Source organism: Nicotiana tabacum, chromosome 14 (genome assembly GCF_000715075.1).
Source record: "Nicotiana tabacum cultivar K326 chromosome 14, ASM71507v2, whole genome shotgun sequence".
NCBI lineage: Eukaryota > Viridiplantae > Streptophyta > Magnoliopsida > Solanales > Solanaceae > Nicotiana > Nicotiana tabacum.
The window spans coordinates 74,155,367-74,181,319 of record NC_134093.1 but is presented as its reverse complement, the minus strand read 5'-3'; the positions used below and the strand labels follow the sequence as shown (position 1 = coordinate 74,181,319).

The 25,953-nt window shown below is 39.6% G+C and overlaps 1 protein-coding gene across 1 annotated transcript; it reads right to left on the bottom strand.

Annotated features, from left to right (window-relative positions):
- Positions 1-238: 238 nt before the first annotated feature.
- On the bottom strand, positions 239-9,800 carry LOC107798312 (DUF21 domain-containing protein At4g14240-like). Its single transcript, XM_016621284.2, has 13 exons — positions 9,313-9,800; positions 9,059-9,135; positions 8,352-8,435; positions 8,150-8,263; positions 6,514-6,597; positions 6,323-6,394; positions 5,692-5,759; positions 2,071-2,158; positions 1,911-1,984; positions 1,471-1,828; positions 1,333-1,379; positions 1,164-1,245; positions 239-504 (listed from the first exon to the last, which is right to left on the bottom strand). The coding sequence occupies exons 1-13, from the start codon at positions 9,551-9,553 to the stop codon at positions 364-366; spliced, it is 1,530 nt and encodes a 509-aa protein (XP_016476770.1). The 5' UTR covers positions 9,554-9,800; the 3' UTR covers positions 239-363.
- Between the last annotated feature and the right edge of the window lie 16,153 nt (positions 9,801-25,953).

The window sequence follows — 25,953 nt, the reverse complement described above, 5'->3', positions numbered from 1 at the left end:
AACAGATAAAAAGAAAAATATAGTTTGGAAAAAAATGAATGGAATGAAAAAGAGAAAAAAAGGAAAAAAAAAAGAAAAGAAAAGAAAAGAAGGAAACAGAAAAAAGGACAAAAAAAAAAAGAAAAAAAAAAAGAGGAAATAGAGGTTAGATGGCTGATGTAGGAGTTGGGCACTAAAATAGGTATAATGGTAATTATTTAATGGGTAGGATTCTTAATAGGTAGAGGAAGGGTAATTATTTTGACTTCAATAGGTATTTGTGAATTTATCCCATTAATAAACCTGAGAAATTTATGGACAATAAGGAAGTTTTCGCATAAAAGAAATATATTCTCACAAAATTATAAATCAGATTGCAAAATTTTAGAGCCTCTTAGAAGGCTCATATGATCTCATAGCCTTGTTCTCAAGAAGAGGCTCTTCAAGATTCTCTTGTATCCTTCTAGAGCTAGAAATGTCCTCACTGGACTTCTTAGGTGGTTGTCCTTGTTTACTTTGGCCTCCCTGAGAAATCCAATAATAAACGTTAGCCATTATAAGAAAGCAGCTTCTGTCCACAATAAAAGACAAAACGTCACACTCATAAAAAAAGAAACATAGTATTTTCCCTCTCTTATCATCATTAAAACTCTAATAACAAATGTAACTAGAAGAGAATCAAAGAGAACAGTGCTTCAGTTCGTCGCAGTAATTAATACTAATACTAAAGCATACAAATCTTGAGTGGAATAAAGCATCTCAAAATTATTCCACTCAGGATTTATATGAACCCTTAGTACGTGCCACAATTTATTGTGCGCACTAATCTGCGACGCAACTTTGAGAATTTCCGGCTTCCGCCCCTCACCGATTTGTCCACTTCACAAAGACTTTTACGTGATAATGGTAAAATAGGCCAATAACTACTTGAGAATGAGAGGTATGCAACAGTCGTAAAACTATTTGTGTATACCATGTGATTGAATAAGGTGTACACAGACAACTCTTTGCCCATGCAGTGGAGACGTTTAAATAATATTACCATCAGATGATGTCAGAATGTGATTCCAGATTTGCGCAATTCAAGTTCGTGCCTGTAGAAATAATTTACGTGGATTCTTGACTTTCAAGAATTTTACATCTATCAGGACAGTCGTATAAATACATCCATAATGTGTACTTACAGCTGCCTTTTGGGCTGTCAACCTCCGGATTGATGGAGCTCGTGCTACTGATGAAGCAGCTGCTGCTGCTGCCACACGAATCCTGTAAAAATAGGAGAAATTTTACAATCTGTTCTTCAATAGCAATAATACAGATAAGGTGAAATTAAGGTTTCTGATTCTCAAGCACCTTTTATGTACATCAACATACTCATCGGTCTCATCCACAATTTCCTCCTGCACCAGTGATAAGTTTCTAAAATGTAAGTTCCATTCGTTATAGACAACTGTTTGAGAGAGTTAGAAATCCATAACCCCAAAGAGTTACCTGTAGCAATTCTTCGAATACATCTTCCAAGGTGATAATACCAATAACTTCAGCATCCTCAATATCATCTAATGAATGAGCCACACTATTTGTCACTGCATCACCAGATGTTGGTGTGCTTATCGCTGCTGGCACTGTAGCCTTCTCAATATCAACGACGACATTATCTGATTTTCCATCCTTTTTCATCAGAAGAGGAGCAGCTTCACTGGTGACTTCATTGTCTTCAGACTTCTGTTCCTCAACTACTGAGGGAGGCTTTTTGCTTTTCCCTTTAGCCTTCACCACTGCAGCCATATGACTGCTACCTTTCTGAAACTCATTTAGTATGTCATATAGCGGCATATCAGCAGGAACACTGGTAAGATGTATGACAAACAATGATGTTAGGATATTAGTTCATACATGCAAAAGACAGCCCGTGGACAATTAAAAATTACCGTGGAATTCTGCGAATAGAAACTGCACTAACTGGTGTCTCTGTTTCGGCCCGTACTGTCAGAAGACTTTTTACCTAACATTAGTTTCAAAATGATCACTTGAAAAAAGTAGCAAGATTACAATTAAAACTTGCCCAGATGGTGAGAATTCAGAACTCACAAGTAGAAGTCCAATAACATTCTTTGGATTGCCAGAGTAGACAGGAACACGACTATGACCCCGAGCAAGAATTTTTCCCATTGCCTCCCTGCAGTCAGGAAAAGATAATGTGTAAGTCGACTACTAGAAATCATAATCTAGATAACATACCTGATTTAAAGTCAAGTACTGAATAGTTGCTTTTACTTTATTATGCATACAACATTTTGAGAAGTAAAAAAAAAAAGAAGTTGAAACTTCTTCTGAAGCAATAACTCAAGGATAGCTAACCATGGCGTGCTAGAAATCCACAAACATTTGCCTTAAGAGAATTCTTTATTTTAAAAAAGAAAATCTATCATGAAGGTATATTTTTCTTTTTGATAACGGGGAAGCCAGTGGCACACAGTCCGAAACTTGGTGGATAATGGGCCTACCCCTTTACCCTTCTTTACTTAGCTTTTGTCTACGCAGGGTTTGAACCCATGACAAGCGCCTAACTCACACATCATGTGTTACGCTCTTACCAGCAAACCAAAGCCCTGGGGCATCATGGAGGTAGAACATAAAGCTCAAAGAGAAAGAGCATTCATTTCTTCTGAAAGAAACATCTAATGTTCAATTGGCAAAAGCTCCTTTTAAGTTTCATTTAAATACCCAGCAACCAACCCAAAGGAAGAGAAAAAAACTAGTCTTGTTAAGCATTATGGCTATGCATAGTTCACCAAATATCACATGCATGTAGGGGCAAAGAAAAGTATCCTTTAATCATTAGAACTGATCAAACATTTTTGAGAAGTTAACTATCAATTCAAGTATGACAACCACGCACAGACACTTGGTCAGCATCGGTACTTGTAAAGTGCTTGACCTCAGTAAGTCCAGCCACATCGTAAGAGTGTAAAGGGTGTGCACAAAACGTAAAAAGTGGAAAATATTTACAGAAGAATCTCTTGTCTTGAAACTAAGGTTGTGTTTTTTTTTCTTTTTCTGAAGTTTCTAAAAATTTCAGAAAAATTGCAACAACTATCGGGGTATCAAGCTACTGAGCCATACTATGAAATTATTATAGAGGGTGGTGGAGCTGAGAGTGAGCAGGATTGTGTCTATTTCTGAGAACCAATTCGAATTTATGCCAGGGCTTTCGACTACAGAAGCTATTCACCTTGTTAGGAGGTTGATGGAGCAGTATAGGGAGAGGAAGCGGGATTTACATATGGTGTTTATTGACTTAGAGAAAGCTTATGATAAAGTGCCGAGGAAGGTGTTGTGGAGATGTTTGGAGGCTAGAGGCATTCATGTTGCATACATTAGGACTATTAAGGACATGTACGATGGAGCTACGACTCGGGTAAGGACAGTGGGATGGGACTCGGAACAATTCCCGGCTGTGATGGGGTTGCATCAGGGGTCAGCCCTCAGCCCATTCATGTTTGCCCTGGCGATCGACGCGCTGACGCGGCATTCAAGGGGAGGTGCGGTGGTGCATGTTATTTGTAGATGACATTGTACTGATTGACGAGACGCGGGGCGGGGTTAACGAGAGGTTGGAGGTTTGGAGGCAGACTCTGGAGTCTAAAGGTTTCAAGTTGAGCAGGACCAAAACTGAATACTTGAAGTGCAAGTTCAGTGGCGCGACTCAGGAAGCGGATGGCGATGTGTGGCTGGATTCCCAAGTCATTCCTAAGAGAGAAAATTAGTACCTTGAGTCTGTTATACAAGGGAATGGGGATATCACCGAGGATGTCCCACATTGTATTGGGGCGGGATGGATGAAATGGAGGCTCGCTTCCAGTATTGTGTGAAAAGAATGTGCCACCTAAACTTAAAGGTAAGTTCTATAAAGCGGTGGTCAGACCGACTATGCTGTATGGGGCAGAGTGTTGGCCAGTCAAAAACTCCAATGTCCAGAAGATGAAGGTGGCCGAGATAAGGATGTTGAGATCGATGTGCGGGCATTCCAGGTTAGATAGAATTAGAAATGAAGTTATCCGGGACAAGGTGGGCGTGGCCCCTGTGGAGGACAAGATGCGGGAGGCGAGACTTAGGGCATGTGAAGAGGAGAGGAATTGATGCTCCGGTAAGGAGGTGTGAGAGGCTGGTGTTTGAGGGCTACCGGAGAGGCAGAGGCAGGCCGAATAAGTATTGGGGAGGTGATTATGCAAGATATGGCGCTACTCCAACTGACTGAGGACATGACCACGGATAGGAAGGTGTGGAGGTTGAGTATAAACGTAAAGGGTAAGGTAGCCGAGTGTTGTTCTTGTTTGTAGCAGTAACTTTGATACATCATTTAGTGTCCTTTGTGTTTTTTCATATCCCTAGACTTCTGTTATTACTTGGCGTTGCCTTTGTTTCTTTCTGATTGCATTATTTAGTGTAAGTTTTGTACTTTCGCTTCGGTTGTCAGATTGGTTTGCTTGTATTGCCCCTCTACTTTTTCCTTCTTGAGTCGAGGGTCTTCCGGAAACAGCCTCTCTGCCTTCTAAAGGCAGGGGTAAGGTCTGCGTACACTCTACCCTCCCCAGACCCTACTTGTGGGACTACACTAGGTATGTTGTTGTTGTTGTCGTCTCAAAACTTGAGTTCCCAGATACAGTCGAGTTTTTGAAAAATGTGTGTTTGGGCTTTGTTTTTGAAGATTCCAAATTCAGCTTTTCAAATCTTTCAAAAACTAAAAAGCTAAGTACACGTGGTCACTCCACTGCCTGATATAATCTCTTAAAATACAGATTGTGATGTCGTTTGCCCACTGTCTTTTCTTTACTGATTCCTCCAAAAGAGATTTTTCATATTCTATTAATAGCATGTTTGGCCAAGCTTCTCCAAAGCCAAAGGCATTTTTTTGTCAAAAATAAAATATTTTTTTTTAAAGTTAAAGTGTTTGACCAAACTTTAAGAAGAAAAAAGTGCTTTTGAATAGAAGCAGAAACAGTTTTGGAGAAGTACAAAAAAGTAGTTTCTCCCCAAAAGCACATTTTTGAAAAGCACCTTTGAGAAAAATTCACTTAGAAACACTTTTTAAAAGCTTGGCCAAACACTAATTGCTGCTCAGAAGTGCTTTTTAAATTAATTACCAAATACAAACTGCTTCTCTCCACAAGTACTTTTGGAAAAAGCACTTCAAAAAATAAGGTGATATTTGAAGCTTGGCCAAACAGGCTATAAGTTACTTAGGGTTGTATGCATGTAGTCCTGGATACTTTGGGGTGAACACCTACCCGAACAAATAGGGTCAACAGTTCAACATTTAGGCCGTAATTTTAGAAACAAAAGAAAAATTAACCCAAGAAGTGCTCTCCGAACCAAGCTAGATAGTCTCATATCACTAGAGTCTGGAACTTTTTTCATATTTTCTATCAGATATGGAAGCAAATCATAAGGATTATTTCCAGTTGTAATTTTTTATTTTTGAAAGATTGAGAAACTTCTGGAAATCTTAAAAGAAATGTTAACTTTTTGTACCAAAATTCCCAATGACAAATTGTTTAAAAACTTAGTTTGCAAGATCAATTTTTGGAAAATTTCATAAAAAGTGCCACCTCATTTTTTGAGAACCAAGAAGCTTTGCATAAACGTGAAGAGCAGAAGACTTGGTTTGAATATTACAGAAACATTTCATACTAACAGCAATGCACTCACCAGTCCAGCTTTGAATTGACATCCAATGAAAATGTTGACTCGATGGGTGTCATAGCCTCCTCAGCAGTCTATCAATAGCAAACAAAAAAGGAGATAAATAGAGAGAGAGAGAGAGAGAGAGAGAGAGAGAGAGAGAGAGAGAGACGCTCGTCATACCAACAAATTCCAGGTTACCAAATTTCAAAAGACAGAGAAGGTGAGAGAGTCTGGAATAATACAGCAACAACCCAACAACTACGCCTCAGTCTTAAGAAGTTCTCTATATCTCCTAATGACATTAGTATCTCCAATAGGGTTAAATGACTCCTAAAAAGCATATGACCAAAAGTAAACCTATTAACATGAATGAGATATATTCCCAACTAATTGGTACTGCACCGGACTTCAGCTATGTGTAAATGAATCATGAATCTCAGGACATTGATCATTTTTGTTAAGCAAAAAGCTGATCAAAAGTCTCTTCTCATAAAGTTATTATGTCTATAGAAATTAAAACAACAGGGAAACAGGAGAATTTTAAGGGCCAAGCATTACTGACTCCTAAAACCTTAGGTCATCAGAATCTATGGCCTATGGGAACAGGCATGCAGGGTGAAAAGCATATCAAGGATGGCAGTATCATTATCACTACCTTCTCAGTTAAATCCAGTGCTCCACTAATGATTGTTGTCTCATCATGTGTAAGATCACCTCCCTTGCCAGCCTGAAGAAAATTCCAATTAACAAAACAAGGCTTCGGAAAATCTAAAGGAACTTACATTTATGTTAACGGCTAGTTTGCAGAAATATCAAAGCTGCAAATTGAAGATACACAATACAGACCTCTCGACTGTGGATAGAGACAAGGGCTTTTAACTGAGCTCGTCTAAATAGTACTTCATTATGTCCCAATACACAGTCTAGGATCTGCAAAGGCACAACATCAAGTCAGAAGCTCTACTATTTCAAAGAACTGGCCAACCAAATTTTTGAAGAACTTAAGAGAACTTCACTTTCGTCAAGAGATCCAGAAAATAGAGAGGCACAAAAGCTCCGTTTAAATGTAGCTTGATAAAGAAAGATATAATTTCTTTTCTTGATACAAGCCACCTCCAACTTATTAAATGGTGCAAGCAGAAAACATCAACTTCGCTTCAGACAAACTCAATATCATTCAGATGACAATTGCTAGAGCATTGGCTAAATCAAAAGTGCAGAGGAAGAGGCGACTCGCGATAGGACTTTAGTACTTCTACTACTTGTTCAAACCATACGAGATTAGTTGCTAGGATCCTCCAAAAATGCAACCGCACCCGAGTCGGAACATCAAAAAATGCACTATTTTGGAGGATCCAAAACGGTTGTGGTGGCATTTTAGGATGATCTGAGCAACGTCATAGAAGTAGTATTAGAATAATTATTTTGAAAAATATATGATATGGCAGTGTATGGAACTTCCTTCTTCTATATATTATTTTCATTTCCCAAAATTGTCCAGCGACTCTAGGAAGCATCAGCAGTCTTAAAGACAAGTGAGCATCTGGTGATCCTTAAATAAAATACTTCACAAACATGTTCTTTCTGGTCTATCCAAAGTCCAACTGAAGAGGACTGCATTAGCTGAAAGTACCTTGGAGCAAGCACTTCATAGAAGTCGGAACATGATCTGAAGTTTCCATATTCAATTAGATAGTCAAGGCTGTTAATCTAAATATTCGAAACACCTCTATCTGCTAAATTCCGTCAATATTATGTTGATCAATGATAAACCATACACTTCTGGCTGCGATGGGACATGTTATAATATCCATAAGTATAGAGGCAAAAAAGATTCAATTAACTGAAAATATAACTCCACCAGAATAGGAAAAACTACATCAATATTGATTATCCAAAAGTTACAAATATCTGGTCCTAATGGAAACCTACTTCTAAGACAAGAACAATAAGAATGATAAAAAAGAATGTACAGCATGATTAATTTATGAGTACGAGGAACATATTCTTTTTTATCCAAAGGCAGGTCAGCTAAGCTCCGAATGTCCATATTTAGTGACAAACAAATTCATAACTATTGCATGCTTTTCTTGTATAGACATTCTCAAAATCATTGGGAAGTGTTTTCCAATGACCTAGAGTAGAGTTAATTTCTGTACACAGCAAGGCTCTGAAAGAAAATTGAACCGTGTAGCAAGCCAACAACTAGGTAGATCATTTAAAATGCCTCTAAACATGGTATACTCATTCTTTCCAAACCAAGTACTTGAACACATAATCACTAGGAAGACGAAGGTTGTCAAAAGAATTAAGGTATCCAGGATGTTTGAATTAATGGCACTCCTTCGAGTCAAAATGTATCACTTCAGCATTGTTTTTGCTTTTGGAGCCCCTTCCTTAGAGAACTCCAATGATTTTCAAGGCAAATATCATATAACATACTTTATCTTTAGGCTAATTACTTAAAGACTGCAGCGATTACCTTCCCGATGGGGTAAGAAATTGGGTAGCATATGATCATCAGAATACGAACAAGCCAAACAAAATTTGAACCTACTGCAAGTCCATATCTGGTGCATATTGCTTGAGGAATAACCTGAAAAACAAAAATAGCCGGAGGATCAGAGTATATTCATAGATCTTAAATGCTGAGATCCTGATTAAAGTCCAGTGGTGTAATTTACCTCTCCAAAAAACAAAACAAAAGTTACTGATAGTATAATGGCAACATATTGGTTGAAAAGCTTATCCAGGTATAGAGGCAGGGCCTGAAAATAGCAACAAGGAAAACGAAGTAAAGGTCAAATCCTCCTCAACTACAATACTCAAGCATATACTCCGCAGCTAATAAGTTATATAAAGACAGCATTTTCTCCATATTTTATCTAGGTAAGTAAAAAAGGAAAAATTATATGCATTTTCTCATTTGAATTCATTGGTTGAATTTAAGTATATTCAACTTGAATCACATCTCTTAGGATTCATTTCTAATCGGTAATGTATTCCCTCCTTAACATCATATGTGCTGCTGCTGGGTATGTAAGCTACAACAGTCCCAAAAATGAGTTCGAATCTAAATTACCTTATACAAATCCATTGCTCCAATTTAACTACTAAAGCTTCTCGTTCGTGTTTCCCCTTGGCCCCCACTCCTTTCTCCCACCCCTGCGCCAAGCCTCTCTCACTGTCTAGGATATTGGATTAGGTAAAAGTACAGGTATTTTACACCTCAATATATACTGTGTAAATGGATTTACGAAGCTCTCCAAATTTTCTCATAAACCTCCCCCCCTCCCCTTCATCATGTTTTTGGTCCGCCATTTTTTTTGGTTGCAAAGTTAAATAGAAGACATCCTAAAGTGGATGAAAAAGACAGGTATCCAGTGGTTACCTCCATAGCAGCAGCATTACACAGAAGTAGAGTCACAAGAAGCTGATGTTGCTTCTGAACAACAGGAAGTATCGTAGCTGAAAAGATGGAAAAGCAGAAAAGTTGATATATTGGTAAAGATTCTTCCTAATAATTTTCAGCATTTACAATTAGCCCATGAACCATACATCCACCCATTTCAGATATACACTGTCCTAAGAAAATGACCACTGAGCAAATGTCATAGCCACATAGATTCATGAAATAGAAGATACCAGCTTGTTTTTTCTCAGAGGGGGTGCCACTTCGTTGAAGGATCTCAAGTTCGACGAGACCCAAAGACATGAGGCCCAATGTCAAACCGGACATAATGCCGGCGAAGAGTACTAAAAAACAAGAGATACCAGCGTAGAGGAACCATGACACCGTCCCAAATGCTATTTCTGCCCCCAGGCCAGGGTTCGAATGACACCTCGTTGCCATTCGAACAACTGCCGCCGCATTGAACAGGTGCATTTTTTATTTCTCTTTTTAACTCTGTCGCTCTGTCTCCTCCTTGTACAATTTTTCGTACTACTTTTTTGGATCTCGTGAATAGTCGGAGGAGAAGGTCAAAACAAGAAAATTTCTTTCCGCTGACATATACAAAGGTAAAATTATACTAACCGTTAGTTACTTTTGTGTTCCTTCGACAACTTAGCTATTTGCCCTTTTTCTGTTGTGATTACGTGACAACTATGTCAGATTTTAAGTTGTAGACTATGAGACAACTGATTGATTATTTCATTTATTTATATTTGGTTATGGAGAGTGAGTTCGTTTTTTATCCTTCTAAGTAATAAGAAAATACACAAATAATGATCATAATCATTAGCCGTAATATTGTTGAGGGACTAGTCTGTAATAGTTAGTGGCTGTTGGACGAATGAAGAGGTGACACGTGCAACCGAACCGAAGACAAAGTAGCCGATGACAAAGATTTAAAAAATTGGCATCGGGTAGCATTACATGAGCAGATGTTATAAAGAATATCTGTATTTACAGCCAACCGTTATGCAGCCATCAATGACGGTTTTATTCTCATTCAAGAGGAGCTTGATTTGGAGATCTTGTCTCCCTAAATAGAGCTATAAATAGGAGAATTAGCATGAAATATTCTGTACACAAAAGCTTAAGTCGGCTTTTACCTTATAATACTATTCGTTGTCTTTATTCTTGAACATTATTCTTGCTTTTGTTACTGGAGAGATAAGTTCATAGCCAAGCTTGTATTCCCTTTAAATTTATTTCATAATCTTATTTTTTCTCTTGTTTATTTCATATTTCTGGATCGAATTAATTCATGTATCTATAAACTACATTACAAATTCAACTGTACCGTTTTATGGGTAAACAGTTTGGTGCCCATCGTGGGGCATAGACAATTGTGTAATTGATTTGATCCATTTATCTGTTACTAACAAATTTTGGTTCCTTTCTTAGCAAAAGAAAAATCAGATATGGCAGCTAATGATGTCAACAATGTCTACAATGTTGGGGCACAAAATGAACGTGAAGATGTGTTTCAGCGGGATAATTCAACCAGCGAAACCCGCAATGAAGGAGGTGAAATAACTCCAGTTCGCAAAGGTCAGAATCCTCAACATGTGAGGAGTCCAACTCCTAATGATGCGGATGATGAACACGTTGCTGAAACGGTCAAAATCCTAAGAGAGCAGCAAAGGGCAATTACGGATCACCTCTCAAGACAAGATCAGGTGATGACAGAGTTGAAACAGGTGTTATCGGGTGCTTCCAATAATGCCAATGGAAGAGCCCCGATTCCTCCCAGCGTTCCTAGAAATGAAACAGTTCAAAGAACCGGTAACAACGGTCCAAGGGAGGAGTTCGGTTTTGACGAGGCAGGAGGCACCGGAAGTGGATATGGGAACCACAACAACATAAATGACCCATTCAAATCCGAACTCATACGATTCACGAGAGAAACGAATGAACGAATGGACCAAAAAGCTAAAGAGTTCCATGCTCTGATGGATCAGATCCCGGGAGCGCCGCCGGTGTTAAAGGGACCGGATTCCAAGAAGTATACGCAATTTCCATTTAAACCCAGTGCGGCTCCGGAGTTGATCTCAAAGAAGTTATAGATGCCAGATATACCAAAATATGATCGGATTTTGGATCCACAGGAACACATCACGGCCTACACTGCGGCAGTAAAGGGAAACAACCTGGCCCAGCACGAGATCAAATCTGCTTTGTTGAAGAAGTTTGGCGAAACCCTAACGACGAGTTTCTTAACTTGGTATTCTCTCTTAAGTGAGCATTCTATTGATTCTTTTAAAATGCTTGCAGATGCGTTTATCAAAGCTCATGTTAGAACAAGAAAGCTTCATGCAAGGAAGGCAGATATATTCAGGATATCCAAGGAGAATCCAAACTGTTGCGATAGTTTGTGATCCGGTTTCACAAGGAAAGGATGATGTTACCAGCGGTACAGGATCAGTGGGCAGTGGAGGCATTTACAAAGGGTCTCAATCCGTTGAGCACCGATGCCTCCCGAAAATTAAAGGAAAGTTTGTTAGAATTTCACGCAACCACATGGGCAGATGTTCACAATCTCTACGAGTCAAAGATCAGAATAGAAGATGATCAGTTGGGTTCTTTGGTGTCTTCCAAAGGACAAAATCATGATCGGAATCAAGATAATTTCAAAAATGATTTTGATGTAGATCAGAGATCCTCTAGAAGTCAATTTCAATCTTACGAGAGGGCCGATGGACGCAGAAATAAAGGTTTTCAGTCAATGGATAGGTTCGCTTCCGATAGAAGGACGGATCGAGGTCAAGGTAGTAGATCGTTGCAGGAGAAAGAGATATCGGGGTCCCGAGATTTAACATATCCCAGATTATCTGACTATAATTTCAACATCAGCTTGGTAGAATTGGTGTCGGCTATGAGAAATATTAAAGAAGCTAGGTTCCTGAAACTAATCTGATCAGATCCTAGCCATAGGGATCCTAATCTATAGTGTGAATTCCATAGAACTCATGGGCATAGGACTCGGGACTGTCGGCATCTTCGTGAAGAGGTAGCAACGTTGTTGAAGAATGGTCACCTCAAAGAGCTTTTAAGTGATCGTGCCAAGAACAATTATAGGAGAAACCTGGATGTTGCAAAACCATCAAAACCGGCTGCATGGTCACCTCGAATGATGATAAACATGATCTTCGGAGGAGATGAAGTAAATGGGGTGATATTTTTGGAAGTAAAGAAGACGAAGATATCAGTGACTCATGTCAAGAGGATCCGAGAGGTCTCAAAAGATGTCATCACCTTTACAGAACAAGATGTTGATGGACTTCTTCTACCACACAACAATGCTTTGGTAATTTCTCTTAATGTTTTAGATTTTAAAATTAAACGTGTGTTGGTTGATCTAGGAAGTTCAGCCAACATCATGCAGTGGAGAGTTTTGGAGCAAGCAAAGCTGAACGGAAACATAGTTCATGTAACAAAGCTTTTGGATGGGTTCAACTTAACGAGTGTGATAACCCGAGGAGAAATTTTGCTACCCACACATGCCGAAGGAGTAACCAAGACCACCATTTTCGAAGTATTAGATGGAGACATGGGTTATAATGTGATCCTGGGGAGGCCATGGATACACGAAATGAAGGTTGTACCTTCAACATATCATTAGCTATTGAAATTTGCCACACCGAAAGGGATCAGACAAATTAAAGGAGATCAACCAGAACACAGTGACTGTTTCCAGTAGCAAGGTCAATGAAACGAGAAAATAGCAATTACAAAATCGGTGCCCCCTTCCACCTCGATTGAAAATAATAAAGAAGAGGATTTATCGGAATTATATCAGGTACCAAGGTCTTTTTAGGTACCGGAGGAGACGGATGCAACCAAATCAACTGCAGAAGAGCTCGAACAAGTGGCCTTGTTCAAAGAGTTCTTGGAAAGAAAATTCCACTTAGGAATAGGGTTGAATCCCGAACTCTGGTTACAAATTATGGATTTTCTAAAGTCTAATGTTGATTGTTTTGCATGGTCGCATTTAGATATGACATGTATTCCAATGGAAGTGGTTGTTCACAAGATGAGGTTGGATCCTAACTTCCCTCCGATAAGGCAAAAGAAACGACCGATAGTAGAGGTCAAGAATAGGTTTGTCATGGAAGAGGTAACTAGGTTACTGAATATAGGTTCAATTCGGGAGGTAAATTACCCCGGCGAATAATAAATTTAGAATGTGCTTACATTATAAGGATTTAAATAAGGCATGCCCTAAAGACTCTTTCCCATTGTCAAACATAGATCAAATGATTGATGCTACGACTGGGCATGAGTTAATGAGTTTTTTATGCTTATTTTGGGTATAATCAAATTAGGATGGACCCGGAATATCAAGAAAAGACTACTTTGTATCACAAATTTTGGCACATATTGCTATAATGTGATGCCTTTTGGGCTTAAAAATGCTGGAGCCACTTATCAGAGACTTGTTATTAAAATATTTGAAAAACATATAGGTAAGATAATGAAAGTTTATATTGACGACATGTTAGTTAAGTCTCTTAATGCAGGAGATCATCTGAAACATCTCCAAGAGACGTTTGACATAATGAGAAAATACAACATGAAGCTCAACCCGAAAAAGTGCTCCTTCGGAATTGAAGTAAACCTTGATAAAATCAAATCAATCGAGGATATCTCGGACCAACTAACAAGTTGAAGAAAGTACAGAGGTTGACCGGTAGATTGGTGGCTTTAAGCAGGTTCATCTTGAGGTCTTCGGAGAAGTATCATCACTTCTTTTCACTTTTGAAAAAGAAGAACAATTTTGTGTGGACTCCGGAATGCCAACAGGCAATGAAAGATCTAAAGAGGTACTTGTCTAGCCCTCCGTAGTTGTCAAAATTAGAAGAAGGTGAGCAAATGTTGATTTATTTAACGGTATCGGAAGTAGCGGTAAGTGCCGTTTTGGTCCGAAAGAAGAAGGTATGCAATTTCCCATTTATTATGTTAGTAAAATATTATCGGGAGCGGAGACACGATATCCACACCTTGAAAAGTTTACCTTAGCTCTCGTAGTTGACTATCGAAAACTTAGTCCTTATTTTCAATGTCATCCTATAGCCGTTGTGACAACCTTTCCCTTGAGGAATGTACTTCATAAGCTTGAGTTGTCAGGTCGTTTGACTAAATGGGCAGTCGAAGTTAGTGAATTCGACATTGAATACAAGCCTAGGACTATAATCAAGTCACAAGTTTTGGCCGACTTTGTGGTCGATTTTAGTCCGGGATTAATTCTATTAGATGCTAAAGAGCAGTGTTGGTATCGGGAATGGTATCAAGAGTTTGGACCTTGTTTACGAATGGAGCTTCCAACATAAAAGGGTCCGGTCTCAGGGTAGTATTAATCACTCCTTCGGGGGAAACCCCGAGACATGCCATTAACTAACAATGAAGCCCAGTACGAGACTTTAGTTGCAGGACTTGAACTAACTCGGGGACTAGGTTCCGAGGTCATCGAAATAAAGTGCGACTCCTAGCTGGTGGTGAACCAAGTATACAGAATTTTTGACACCAAGGAGGAGCGCATGCAATAATACTCGAACAAGGTTCAAGTATTACTTTCCCGATTCAGGGAGTGGTCAATCATCCACATTCCAAGGGAGGAAAATGTGGAGGCAGACGAATTGACTAATTTGGGTTCATCTACGGAAATGAAAGGGTCTGATGCTGGTGCAGTTGCATTTGGTGCTGGATGTGGACGGCTACTGTAAAGTTAACTCAACCAACTTAATTTGGGATTAGAGGAATGAATTTATCTAATATTTAAGGCATGGCAAATTGCATGAAGACCCGAAAGAATCTGGGGCATTACGGACCAAGACGGCTCGTTACTGTCTTGTTGATGGACAATTATACATAAGGTCATTCGAAGGACCATAGGCTCGGTTTTTAGGGACGTCGGAGACTGACTACGTGATGAGGGAAGTTCATGAAGGAGTATGTGGGAACTATTCTGGTGCAGACTCGTTGGTTCTCAAGTTAATTAGAGCTAGCTGCTATTTTCCCCAGATGGAGCAAGACGCAAAGACATTTGTACAAAAGTGCGATAAATGTCAACGCCATGCACAATTAGAGAATATCTTCATTAATAACCAATCGTTATGCATCCATTAATGATAGTTTTATTATCATTCAAGAGGAGCTTAATTTGGGGATCTTGTCTCCCTAAATAGAGCTATAAATAGGAGAATCAGTATCCATTGTAGACACGAAATATTCTGTACACAAAAACTTAAGTCAGCTCTTATCTTATAATACTATTCTTTGTCTTTATTTTTGAACATTGTTCTCGCTTCTGTTACCGGAGAGGCTAAGTTTATAGCCAGACTTGTATTTTCTGTAAATTTATTTCATAATCTTACTTTTGTTCTTGTTTATTTTATATTTCTGGATCAAATTAATTCACGTGTATTAAATCACATTACAAATTTAACTGTGCCATTTTACGGGTAAACATAGTTATCCAAATCTTTCATTGAATTTTAACTCACATTTTAGTAACGTAGGATAAAGTTAAAACTTCTTGTTATTTATGTATTCTTTCGAGTTTCGGCAACTTAGCTATTTATGTGATTATTTTCTTTCTTTTCCCTTGCTTTTTCTATTTTGATCGTGTAAAAGCTATGTCGCATTCCCAACTTCTGCATTGAGACACCTATCTTGCACATTGTTAAAAAGAAAAAAAATATTATTAGTAATTTTTTAGTAAATTGTATTCGAAAATAAATTCTGCAAAAGTAAAAATGAAACAAAAGTAGGAAAATTAAAAGTTCCAAGCCCAACAGAAAACTATGTTTTCTTTAAGAAATTTAATCCCCTCATTGTTGCCCAAGGTTATTGGACTAATTTCTCCCAGGATAGAAGGGAACAACTATCCGTAATACCGGTAATGGAAATTACAAAACTTCGTCGAACTAAACAAATGGCTGCAAAAAGAATGTCAGAAAATCTGGTCCAAAGAAAGTAGTTGTCCTTTGATGTTTACTACGTCTTGGATTTTCCTCATTAAATGTACTTTCCTTTGCTTCTTCTCGAGGTCACTTAGATTTTTTACTAGATGACTCACTCTCCTTTTTATACGGATAAATTTTCAAATAATTCAGTATTAATTGATTCTATCACCGTATTAAAATGAATGTCAGAATTTTCTGATTTATAAACCAAAAATCAGTATGCCTTACTATTGATTGCATATCCTATGAAAATGCAATCAACAGTTTTTTCGGTCTGATTTCTACCCTTTCGGATTTAGGAACTTGAACTTTAGCCAAACACCCCACACATTGAGATATTTTAAGTTGGCCTTTCTTCATTTTTATTTTTAATATGGAATGGACTGCATTTTGTTATGCGGAACTCAATTGGTATTCGATTATCTATAAGAATAGCTTCCCCCAACAAGTTCTGGGGTAAACCAGAACTTATCAACAAGGCATTAATCATCTCCTTTAATGTTCTATTATTTTTTCTGCAATCCCATTAGATTGTGGCGAGTAAGGGGCAGTTGTTTAGTGAATAATGCCAGATTCCAACCATATTTCTTCAAAAAGAGATTCATATTTTGCCGCCCCTATCACTTCTTGTTATTTTGATCTCTTTAGTTGAGTTTCAACTTTATTTTTGTATTTATTGAATGCATCAATTGCTTCATCTTTACTATTAAGTAAATAAATATAATAATATTTAGTGGTGTTATCAATAAAAGTTATGAAATACTTCTTTCCCACGCGAGACGGTATTGACTTTATGTCGCAAATATCTGTGTGAATTAAGTCTAAAGGATTTGAATTTCTTTCAACTGAGTTATAAGGATGTTTAACATACTTTGATTCGACACATATTTGACATTCCGAGTTATTACATTCAAACTTAGAAAATACTTCCAAGTTAATCATTTTTCGTAGAGTTTTGAAGTTGACGTGACCTAAACATTCATGTCATAAATTATTTGACTCAATAAAGTAAGAAGAAGCTGAAATTTTATTCATATCAATGGCAATTATATTGAGTTTGAAAAGGCCCTCGGTAAGAAAACCTTTTCCTACATATATTTCATTCTTACTAACTACAACCTTGTCAGAAACAAAAATACACTTAAAATCATTCTTGATTATAACTGATGTCGAGACTTAATTCTTTCGCATTTTAGGAATATGAAGGATATTGTTTAGAGTCATGATCTAGCCAGAAGTCATCTTCAAAGCTATCTTGCCCGTTATTTTTGCAGTAGTAGAATTTTTCATAAAAATTGTCTCTTGGGGTCTAGCGGGAGCATAAAAAGTAAACAACTCCTTGTTTGCACAAACATGACAAGTGGCCCCAGAATCAATCAACCGTTCTCTAAGATTTTCGACCTGGTTGCAGTTAGAAAGCATGGCACACATGTTTTTATTTCTTTGTTCTTTTCAATCATGTTTGCTTGACACGACAATTAGCATTATGTCCAACCTTTTCACAATTGTGGCAATTACCGTTGAACTTCCTTTCTCTTGGGTAATTCTTTGGTCCAGATGACTTCTTTCTCTTTTGCTCGTTGAAGCTTCCTCAATAATATTTGCTCTCATTATTGTTGAGTTTCCATGAGACTTCTTTTCTATAGCCTTCTATCCTCTTCAATCCTGAGGTGAACAATAAGGTGTTCAAGCATCATCTTCTTGCGCTTATGTTTCAAGTAGTTTAATGTAACGACCTGACCAATTATTTTGAGTAGTTTAGCCATGTTTCCCCTATTTGATGCTTTACATATGTGCATCTGCGATTATGAGACTTGCCAGAGTGGTTGGTTTGGTTTCGGGGAAGTTCCGAAGTGAATTAGGACACTTAATCCCAAGGTTGGATGCTTAAGTTAAGAGGGTTGACTGGAGTTTGACTTTTATGTAGACGTATCCGGAGTGGAGTTTTGATGGTTACAATAGCTTCGTATGGTGAATTTGGACTTAGGCGTATATTCGTATGTTGATTTGGAGGTCCGTAGGTTGATTCGATGAGTTTGGCGAAAGTTAGAAAGTTGAAGGTTTGGAAGGTTGATGGGTTTGACCGAGAGTTGACTTTATTGATATCGGGTTCAGATTTTGGTTCCGGGAGTTAGAGTAGGTCTGTTGTGTCATTTGGGATTTGCATGCAAAATTTGAGGTCATTCGAAGTTGATTTAATGTTGTTCTACATGAGTTTTAGAAGTTAAAAGTTAATTAGTTTCCTTAGGCTTGAAGTGGGACGGGATTCGTTGTTTTGATGTTGATTTGGGTGATTTGATGCCTCAAGTAGGTTCGTATTGTGTTTTAGGACTTTCTGGTATGTTTGGATGGGGTCCCGAGGGCCCGAGTGTGTTTCAGATGAGTTGCGGATCATGTTTGGACTTAGTTGAATTACTGAAGGTTCAGGTTCTGGTGTTTTCGCATCTACGGAGTGCTTGGCCGCAGATGCAGACTGGCATGCGCGGCTTGTTGATCGTAGATGCGGATTTAGGATGGGTCCATAGGTGCAGACGGGGAGTTACAGAAGTGCATGTGAAGCCGCAGATGTAGAAGGACAGGTACGCTAGGTGATCCGTAGAAGCGGAAGGTCGGGCTGTTGGTGAGGGTCGCAGAAGCGGTTCGTTGACTGCACAAGCAGTACCGCAGGTTCGGTTAAGTGACCGCAGATTCAGGATCATTGGCAGAGTTATATGTCAAAGGGTTTGATTGTTTTTCTCATTTGGGAGTTGTGGAGCTCGGCTAAGGGTAAAATTTGGCATGCTTTTCACCACAATTGAAGAGGTAAGTGAAGTTTATTCAATTTTGATGTTAGATATTGATTACCCATAGATTATTTCGACTAGTTTAGGTGAATTTAAGGTGGAATTTGGGGATTTTTGACTATGGTTTTGGAGAGTAAAAATTGGTGATTTGAGGGTTAATTTGATGTTGGATTTGGGTGAAACGCATATATTTAGACTTGTATCGGAATGAGTGTTAAGAATTTGTGAGTTTTGTCGGGTTACGGGGTGTAGTCCTGGGGTTGACTTTTTGGGTTGATTTTGCATATTTGATTGAAGACCTTAGCTTTATCATTTGGAGTTGTTTATGATGATATTAAGTTGCGTTGACTATTTTGGATCGCTCGGAGCCCTATTCACCTGGGAAAGGCTTTTTGGAGTATTGATTCTCTTGTTTTGAGGTAAGTAACATATCTAAACATGGATTTGAGGACAATTAACCTTGGGAACTATGTTATATGAGATATGTTAGGGTGACGCACATGCTAGGTGTCACGACCCAATTTTTCACTATATACCGTGATGGCATCCAACGCTACCGTTAGGCAATCCAACGATGAACTATCTATTTAAATGCTCATTTTATTACTTTTGAAATCATGAATTTTATTTAATAAGGAAACTAAGTATAGAAAGCCGTGGTGATATAACGCATAAATAAAACATAAAAATGAAATGGTGATAATATTAGGCAAAACCATAAACATTTACTAGAACTTCCCAAAATCCGGTGTCACAAGTGCACGAGCAATCTAGTAGAATATACAAACCACTACAACTATTGTCTGAAATGAAATAGACAGAAATATAAAATGCAACAGGAAGGAGACTTCGGGTGCTGCGGATCAGAGCATTGGGGGAGGAAGGAAGGGGAGGTAGATCACCACTAAGTCTCCGAATAATGTGGATGCGTGCCCGAACGGATACCAGATATACATACCTCAGTACCTGCACATTTTGTGCAGAAGTGTAGTGTGGGTACGTAAATCAACGCATACCCAGTAAGTATCTAGTCTAACCTCGAAGAAGTAATGACGAGGGGTCGACATCGACACTTACTAGTGGTCCAATAAATCAAGTACAGGAATTATAAATTGGCATGAAATACAACAATAACAATAGAATAAGAAGCATCAATTAACGTAATCCTTTAGCAAAATATCAATTTAAAATCCCCAAATATCACATGCCACATCAAGTCTCAAGTCCTGAAGGAAATATCTTGTATATTCGGACTCCTAGTGATATTACGTACGAGCTATGCCGAGGTCATACGATCCGATCCATAATAATAGTGTACATACACTACCGAGATCGTATGGCCGATCCAGGGATGCATCTCAAATATATATTACCGAGGCGTTCGGCCCAAGCCACAGGAATAGAGAAACTCTTCGAAGTACGGGTCATACAACAGCAACACAAGGATGGCACTCAAAGAAAGCATAATTTTCACTAACAATAAAGTATTCCGCAAAAACTCAAGGTAATAAAACTCGGCCTAGCATAATTTCTAATCATATTTTAATTATAAATCTAAGTAATTTAACTAACATGTTGAGGTTCAGATAATATAAATATTGCATGATAAAGTCCTAAGTCTACCCCGACATGAACATAATCTTAGTTCTCGTCACATCGTGCGTACGTAGCACCCACAACTAGTAACAAATAAGAATTTAAACACCTATGGGGATAATTCCCTCTTACAAGATTAGGCAAGTGACTTACCTCGCTTCCAATAACGTCGAGCAACCTGAAACTAGTCAAAAGTCGTACAAACTAATCAATATATGGTTAAAAGTTCATAATTAATCTATTAGAGTAATTACCCAACCCAAATCGAAATTTTCCTAAAAGTCACCCCGGGCCCACGTGCCGGGATTCCGAAAATTTTCATAGATAAATGCTACCCATGACCTCAAAAACTCAATTATATAATTTCTACTCAATTTCATAATCAATTTCGTGGTCTAATCCCATTTTTACCAAACTCTAGGTTTTTCAACATAATCTCATAATTTCTACAATTTCTATGTTAAAATCTACCCATAATCTATGTATTAAACTCACATTAGGTAGGAATCACTTACCATAAAATGTTAGATGAAAAATCCCTCTCCAAAAGCTCCAAAATTTGTCAAGAAAAGTGTAAGAATGAGAAAATGAGCTTAATCCCGACTTTTAAAAAAGTTTCTACCCAGTGACCCCTTCTTCGCGATCGCGAAGGCAAAAGCGGACAGCTCCCAGAAAACGTTCTTTGAGAACGCGACAGGAGCCACACGATCGCGAAGGCTAACCTGGCCTACCCTTCGTGAACGCGAATGCTACCGGCCTGCCATCCCCAGCCTCATCTCCTTCTTCGCGAACGCGCTCCTCCCTTCGCTAACGCAAAGCTTTATAGCTCCCACCCTTCGTGAACGCAGCTTAACCTTTGGGAACGCGAAATACAAAATTTCCCCCATACCCAAACCTTCATCACGAATGGAGACAATCTCCGTGTTCGCGAAGAAGGAAACTAGTACCAACAAATTCTGCTATTTGTACTTAACTCTGGGTGGTCCGAAACACACCCAAGCCACCCAGGACCCCGTCCAAAAGCACCAACAAGTTGATAAACATAATACGGACCTGATTGAAACCTCGTAACACATAAAACAACATCAAAACTAAGAATTGCACCCTAAACCATACTAATCAACTTTTGAATTTCAAACATCCTCAACTAGCTCCGAAACACGACAAATCATGCTTAGACAACTCGGAATGACGCCAAATTTTACGCACAAGTCACAAATCACAATACAAACCTATTCTCTAGCTTGGAATTCCAAATGAACATCGTTAGCACCAAAGTCTACTTCAAACCAAATTTAAGAAACTCTAAAACCTTCAAGGCGCCAACTTTCAACAATAAGGGCCGAAGTGCTCCCGTATCACCCTAAACTCGATCTGAACACACACCCAAGTCCAAAATCATCATACTAACCAATTGGAACCTTCAAATCCTGATTCCAAAGTCGTTTACTCAAAATGTGGACTCAAGTCAAACTCTGCCACCTTAGGCCAGTATTAAAGAGCTAAGTGTTCTGAATTCAATCCGAACCCTTCCAAAGCCAAACCAACCATCCTCGCAAGCCATAAAACAGTAAAAGTACATATAGGAAGTCTTAAATAGGGGAACGGGGATCTAAAAGCAAACCGACCAGTCAGATCGTTACATTCTCCACCTCTTATTCAAACGTTCGTCCTCGAACGAGTCTAGAGTCATACCTGGAGTGCTGAATAAGTGTGGATATCTTCTATGCATGTCCTCCTTAGTCTCCCAAGTCGCCTCCTCGATTGGTTTACCCCTCCACTAGACCTTTACCGCTGAAGTATTCTTAGACCTCAACTAGCGGACCTGCTTGTCAACAATAGCAATTGGCTCCTTATCATAACCCAAGCTCTCATCTAGCTGAACTGTACTGTAATATAACACATGTGACATCTTATCATAGTACTTCCGAAGCATGGACACATGGAAAACTGGATGAACTCCCGATAGACTGGGTGGCAAAGAAAGCTTGTAAGCAACCTCTCCAATTTGCTCTAACACCTCAAATAGACTGATGAACCTCTGACTTAGCTTGCCCTTCTTTCTGGACCTCATGATACCCTTCATCGGCAAGACTTTCAAGAGAACCTTCTCTCCCATCATAAATGATAGTCACGCAATTTCTAATTTGCGTAACTCTTCTACCTGGACTGAGCTATGTGAAGTTGCTCCTATATCAACTTTACCTTATCCAAGGCATCCTTTACTAAATCAGTACCTTATAATCTATCCTTTCCAGACTAAAACCAACCGATGGGGGAATGACACCGCCGACCATACAAGGCCTCAAATGGAGCCATCTTGATGTTAGACTGATAACTGTTGTTATAAGCAAACTCGACCAAAGGTAAGAATCGATCCCACTGCCCTCCGAAGTCAATCACACATGCTCTGAGCATATCCTCCAGAATTTGAACTGCTCACTCCGATTAGTTGTCGGTCTGCGGATGAAAGGCCGTGCTGAGCTCTACCCGGATACACAACTCACTTTGTAATGCTCTCTAGAAATGTGAAGTGAATTTAGGGCCTCTATCTGAAATGATGGAAATAGGCACACCATGCAACAAGACAATCTCCTGAATGTAAATCTGGGCCAACCTCTCAAAGAGTACGTAGTCACCACCGGAATAAAGTGTGCAGACTTGGTCAGTCTGTCGGCAATGACCCAAACGTCATCTAATTTCTTCAACGTCTGCGGCGACCCAACTACGAAGTCCATAGTGATGTGCTCCCACTTCCACTCTAGTATAACCATTTGCTAAAACAGGCCACCTGACCTCTAGTGCTCATACTTAACCTGCTGGCAATTTAGACACCTCGCCATATACTCAACTATGTCCTTCTTCATCTCTGCCACCAGTAATGCTGCCTCAGGTCAAGATACATCTTCGTGGTCCCTGGATGAATACAATACCGCAAACTGTGTGCCTCCTCTAGTATCGTCTCCCTCAGGCCATCAATATTAGGAACACATAGGCTACCCTGGAATCATAGAACACCACCATCACCGATAGTAACCTCTTCGGCACCACCCCGTAGCACCGTCTCTTTAAGAACCATCAAGTGCGGATCATTGTACTGACGAGCCTTGATCCGCTCAAATAAAGAAGATTGAGCCACAACATATACAAGAATTTGACTGGGCTCTGAAATATCCAACCTCACAAGTCGGTTAGCTAAGGACTGAATGTCCAAAGCCAATGGCCTCTCCTCCGCTGAAATGTATGCCAAACTACCCATATTCCTGGCCTTTCTGCTCAAGGTATCTGCAACCACATTCATTTTCACCAGATGATAAAGGATAGTAATATCATAATTCTTCAGTAACTCAAGCCACCTACGCTACCTTAGATTAAGGTCCCTCTGCTTAAAAAAATGTTGCAAACTGCGGTGATCAGTGTAAACCTCGCACGACACCCCATAAGATAATACCTCCAGATCTTGAGGGCATGAACTATCGCGGCCAACTGCAAATCATGAACATGATAATTCTTCTCATGGGGCTTCAGCTAACGTGAAGCATATGCAATAACTCGCCCCTACTGCATCAAGACACATCCAAGCCAATGCGTGAAGCATCGCAATACATAATATACGTCCCTAAACTTGAGGGCAAAACTAACACTGGTGATGTAGTCAATGTGGTCTTAAGCTTATGAAATCTCACCTCACAATCATCGGACCATCTGAATGGAGTACCCTTCTGGGTCAATCTAGTCAAAGGAGTTGCAATGGACGAGAAATCCTCCACAAACCGATGATAATAACCAGTTATCTCCAAGAAACTCCTGATCTCGATCACTGTGGTAGGATGAGGCCAACTCTGAACTGCCTCGATCTTCCTGGGATCCACTTTAATACCCTCACCTAATACAATATGGCCCAAGAAATCCACCGAATCTAACCAGAACTCGCACTTGGAGAACTTAGCATATAGCGTTTTCTCCCGCAAAGTCTGAAGCACAATCCTCAAATGCTGCTCGTGCTCTTCCATGCTCTTCCATGAACACCCGATTCCTTAAATCCATAAATGTCGCTGGGGTGTTAGTCAAGCCAAAGGACATCACTAGAAAATTATAGTGCCCCACTAGTCTGAAAAGCCATCTTCAGAATATCCGAAGCACGAATCCTCAGCCGATGATACCCAGACCTCAAGTCGATCTTAGAGAATACATTAGCACTCTGTAGCTGATCAAACAAATCATCAATGTGTGGCAACGAGTACTTATTCTTGATAGTGGCTTTGTTTAGTTGGCGGTAATCAATGCACATCCACATACTCCCATCCTTCTTCTTCAAAATAATATTGGTGCACCCCAAGGCGACACACTCGGCCGTATGAACCCCTTCTCGAGCAACTCCTCGAACTGCTCCGTCGGAGCCATGCGATACAGTGAGATAGAGATAGGCTAGGTTCCTGGCGCCAAATCAATGTTGGAATCAATATCATGATCTGGTGGCATGCCTGGTAGATCAGAAGGGAATTCATCGGAGAACTCCCATACCACGGGCACTGAATCAATCATGGGAGTATCCATGGTAGTATCCCTAACATAAGCAAGATAAGCCAAACAACCCTTCTCGACCATATATCAAGCCTTCAAGAAAGCGATAACCCCACTAGACGTACTGATAGAAGAGCCACTCCACTCCAATCTAGGCAACTCTGGCATCGCTAAGGTAACAATCCTGGCATGGCAATAAATAACAACATGGTATGGAGATAACCAGTCCATGCCCAGGCTAGCCTCAAAGTCGGTCATATCAAGCTACCAAAGATCTTCTCTGATCTCATAACCACAGAAAGTCACAACACAGGACCGGTAAACCCAATCCACAATAACAGAATCACCCACCGGCATGGACGCATATACATAAATACTCAAGGACTCACGGGAGATATCCAAATAAGGAGAAAATAGAGAAGATACATATGAATAAGTAGACCCTGGATCAAATAGTACCGAAGCATCCCTACTGCAGACAAAAATAATACTTGTGATCATGGCATCTGAGGCTACTGCATTTGGTCTAGCAGGAAAGGCATAGAACCTAGCCGAAGCGCCACCTGGCTGGCCTCCACCTCTAGGGCGACCCCTACCCACTTGCCCTCTGCCTTTGGCCGGCCGGACAGGCGGTGTGATAGCTGGTGTAGTGATCATAGGCTAATGATCCTGCTGTACTGCCTTGCCCTGAAGCCTGGGAAAAACCTCCTCATATGGCCCAGCTCCCCGCACTCGTAGCAGCCTCTCGGTGCGAAAGACTGCTGACCCTGAGTTTGACCATGGTGACCTGAATACCCACTAGAGGAACCCTGAGATGGTGGACGGTAGGTACTCTATGGAATGGCACTGAAGTAGGGCCATGCTGGAGCGCTCCGAGCAGGCGATGGTGCTGAATACATGGGCCTACTAGACTGACCCCTCATGAACTGACCTCTACCCCTAGACGGGGCGTCACTATATTTGCTAGTAT

Excerpts from the sequence above, each read along its gene's own strand:
- LOC107798312 (XM_016621284.2), bottom strand. The coding sequence starts at position 9,553 with ATGCACCTGTTCAATGCGGCGGCAGTTGTTCGAATGGCAACGAGGTGT. Across the intron at positions 2,159-5,691 it reads GTCAATTCAAAGCTGGACTG|GGAGGCAATGGGAAAAATTC; the intron begins GTGAGTGCATTG and ends TCCTGACTGCAG. Across the intron at positions 1,380-1,470 it reads TATTCGAAGAATTGCTACAG|GAGGAAATTGTGGATGAGAC; the intron begins GTAACTCTTTGG and ends TCACTGGTGCAG.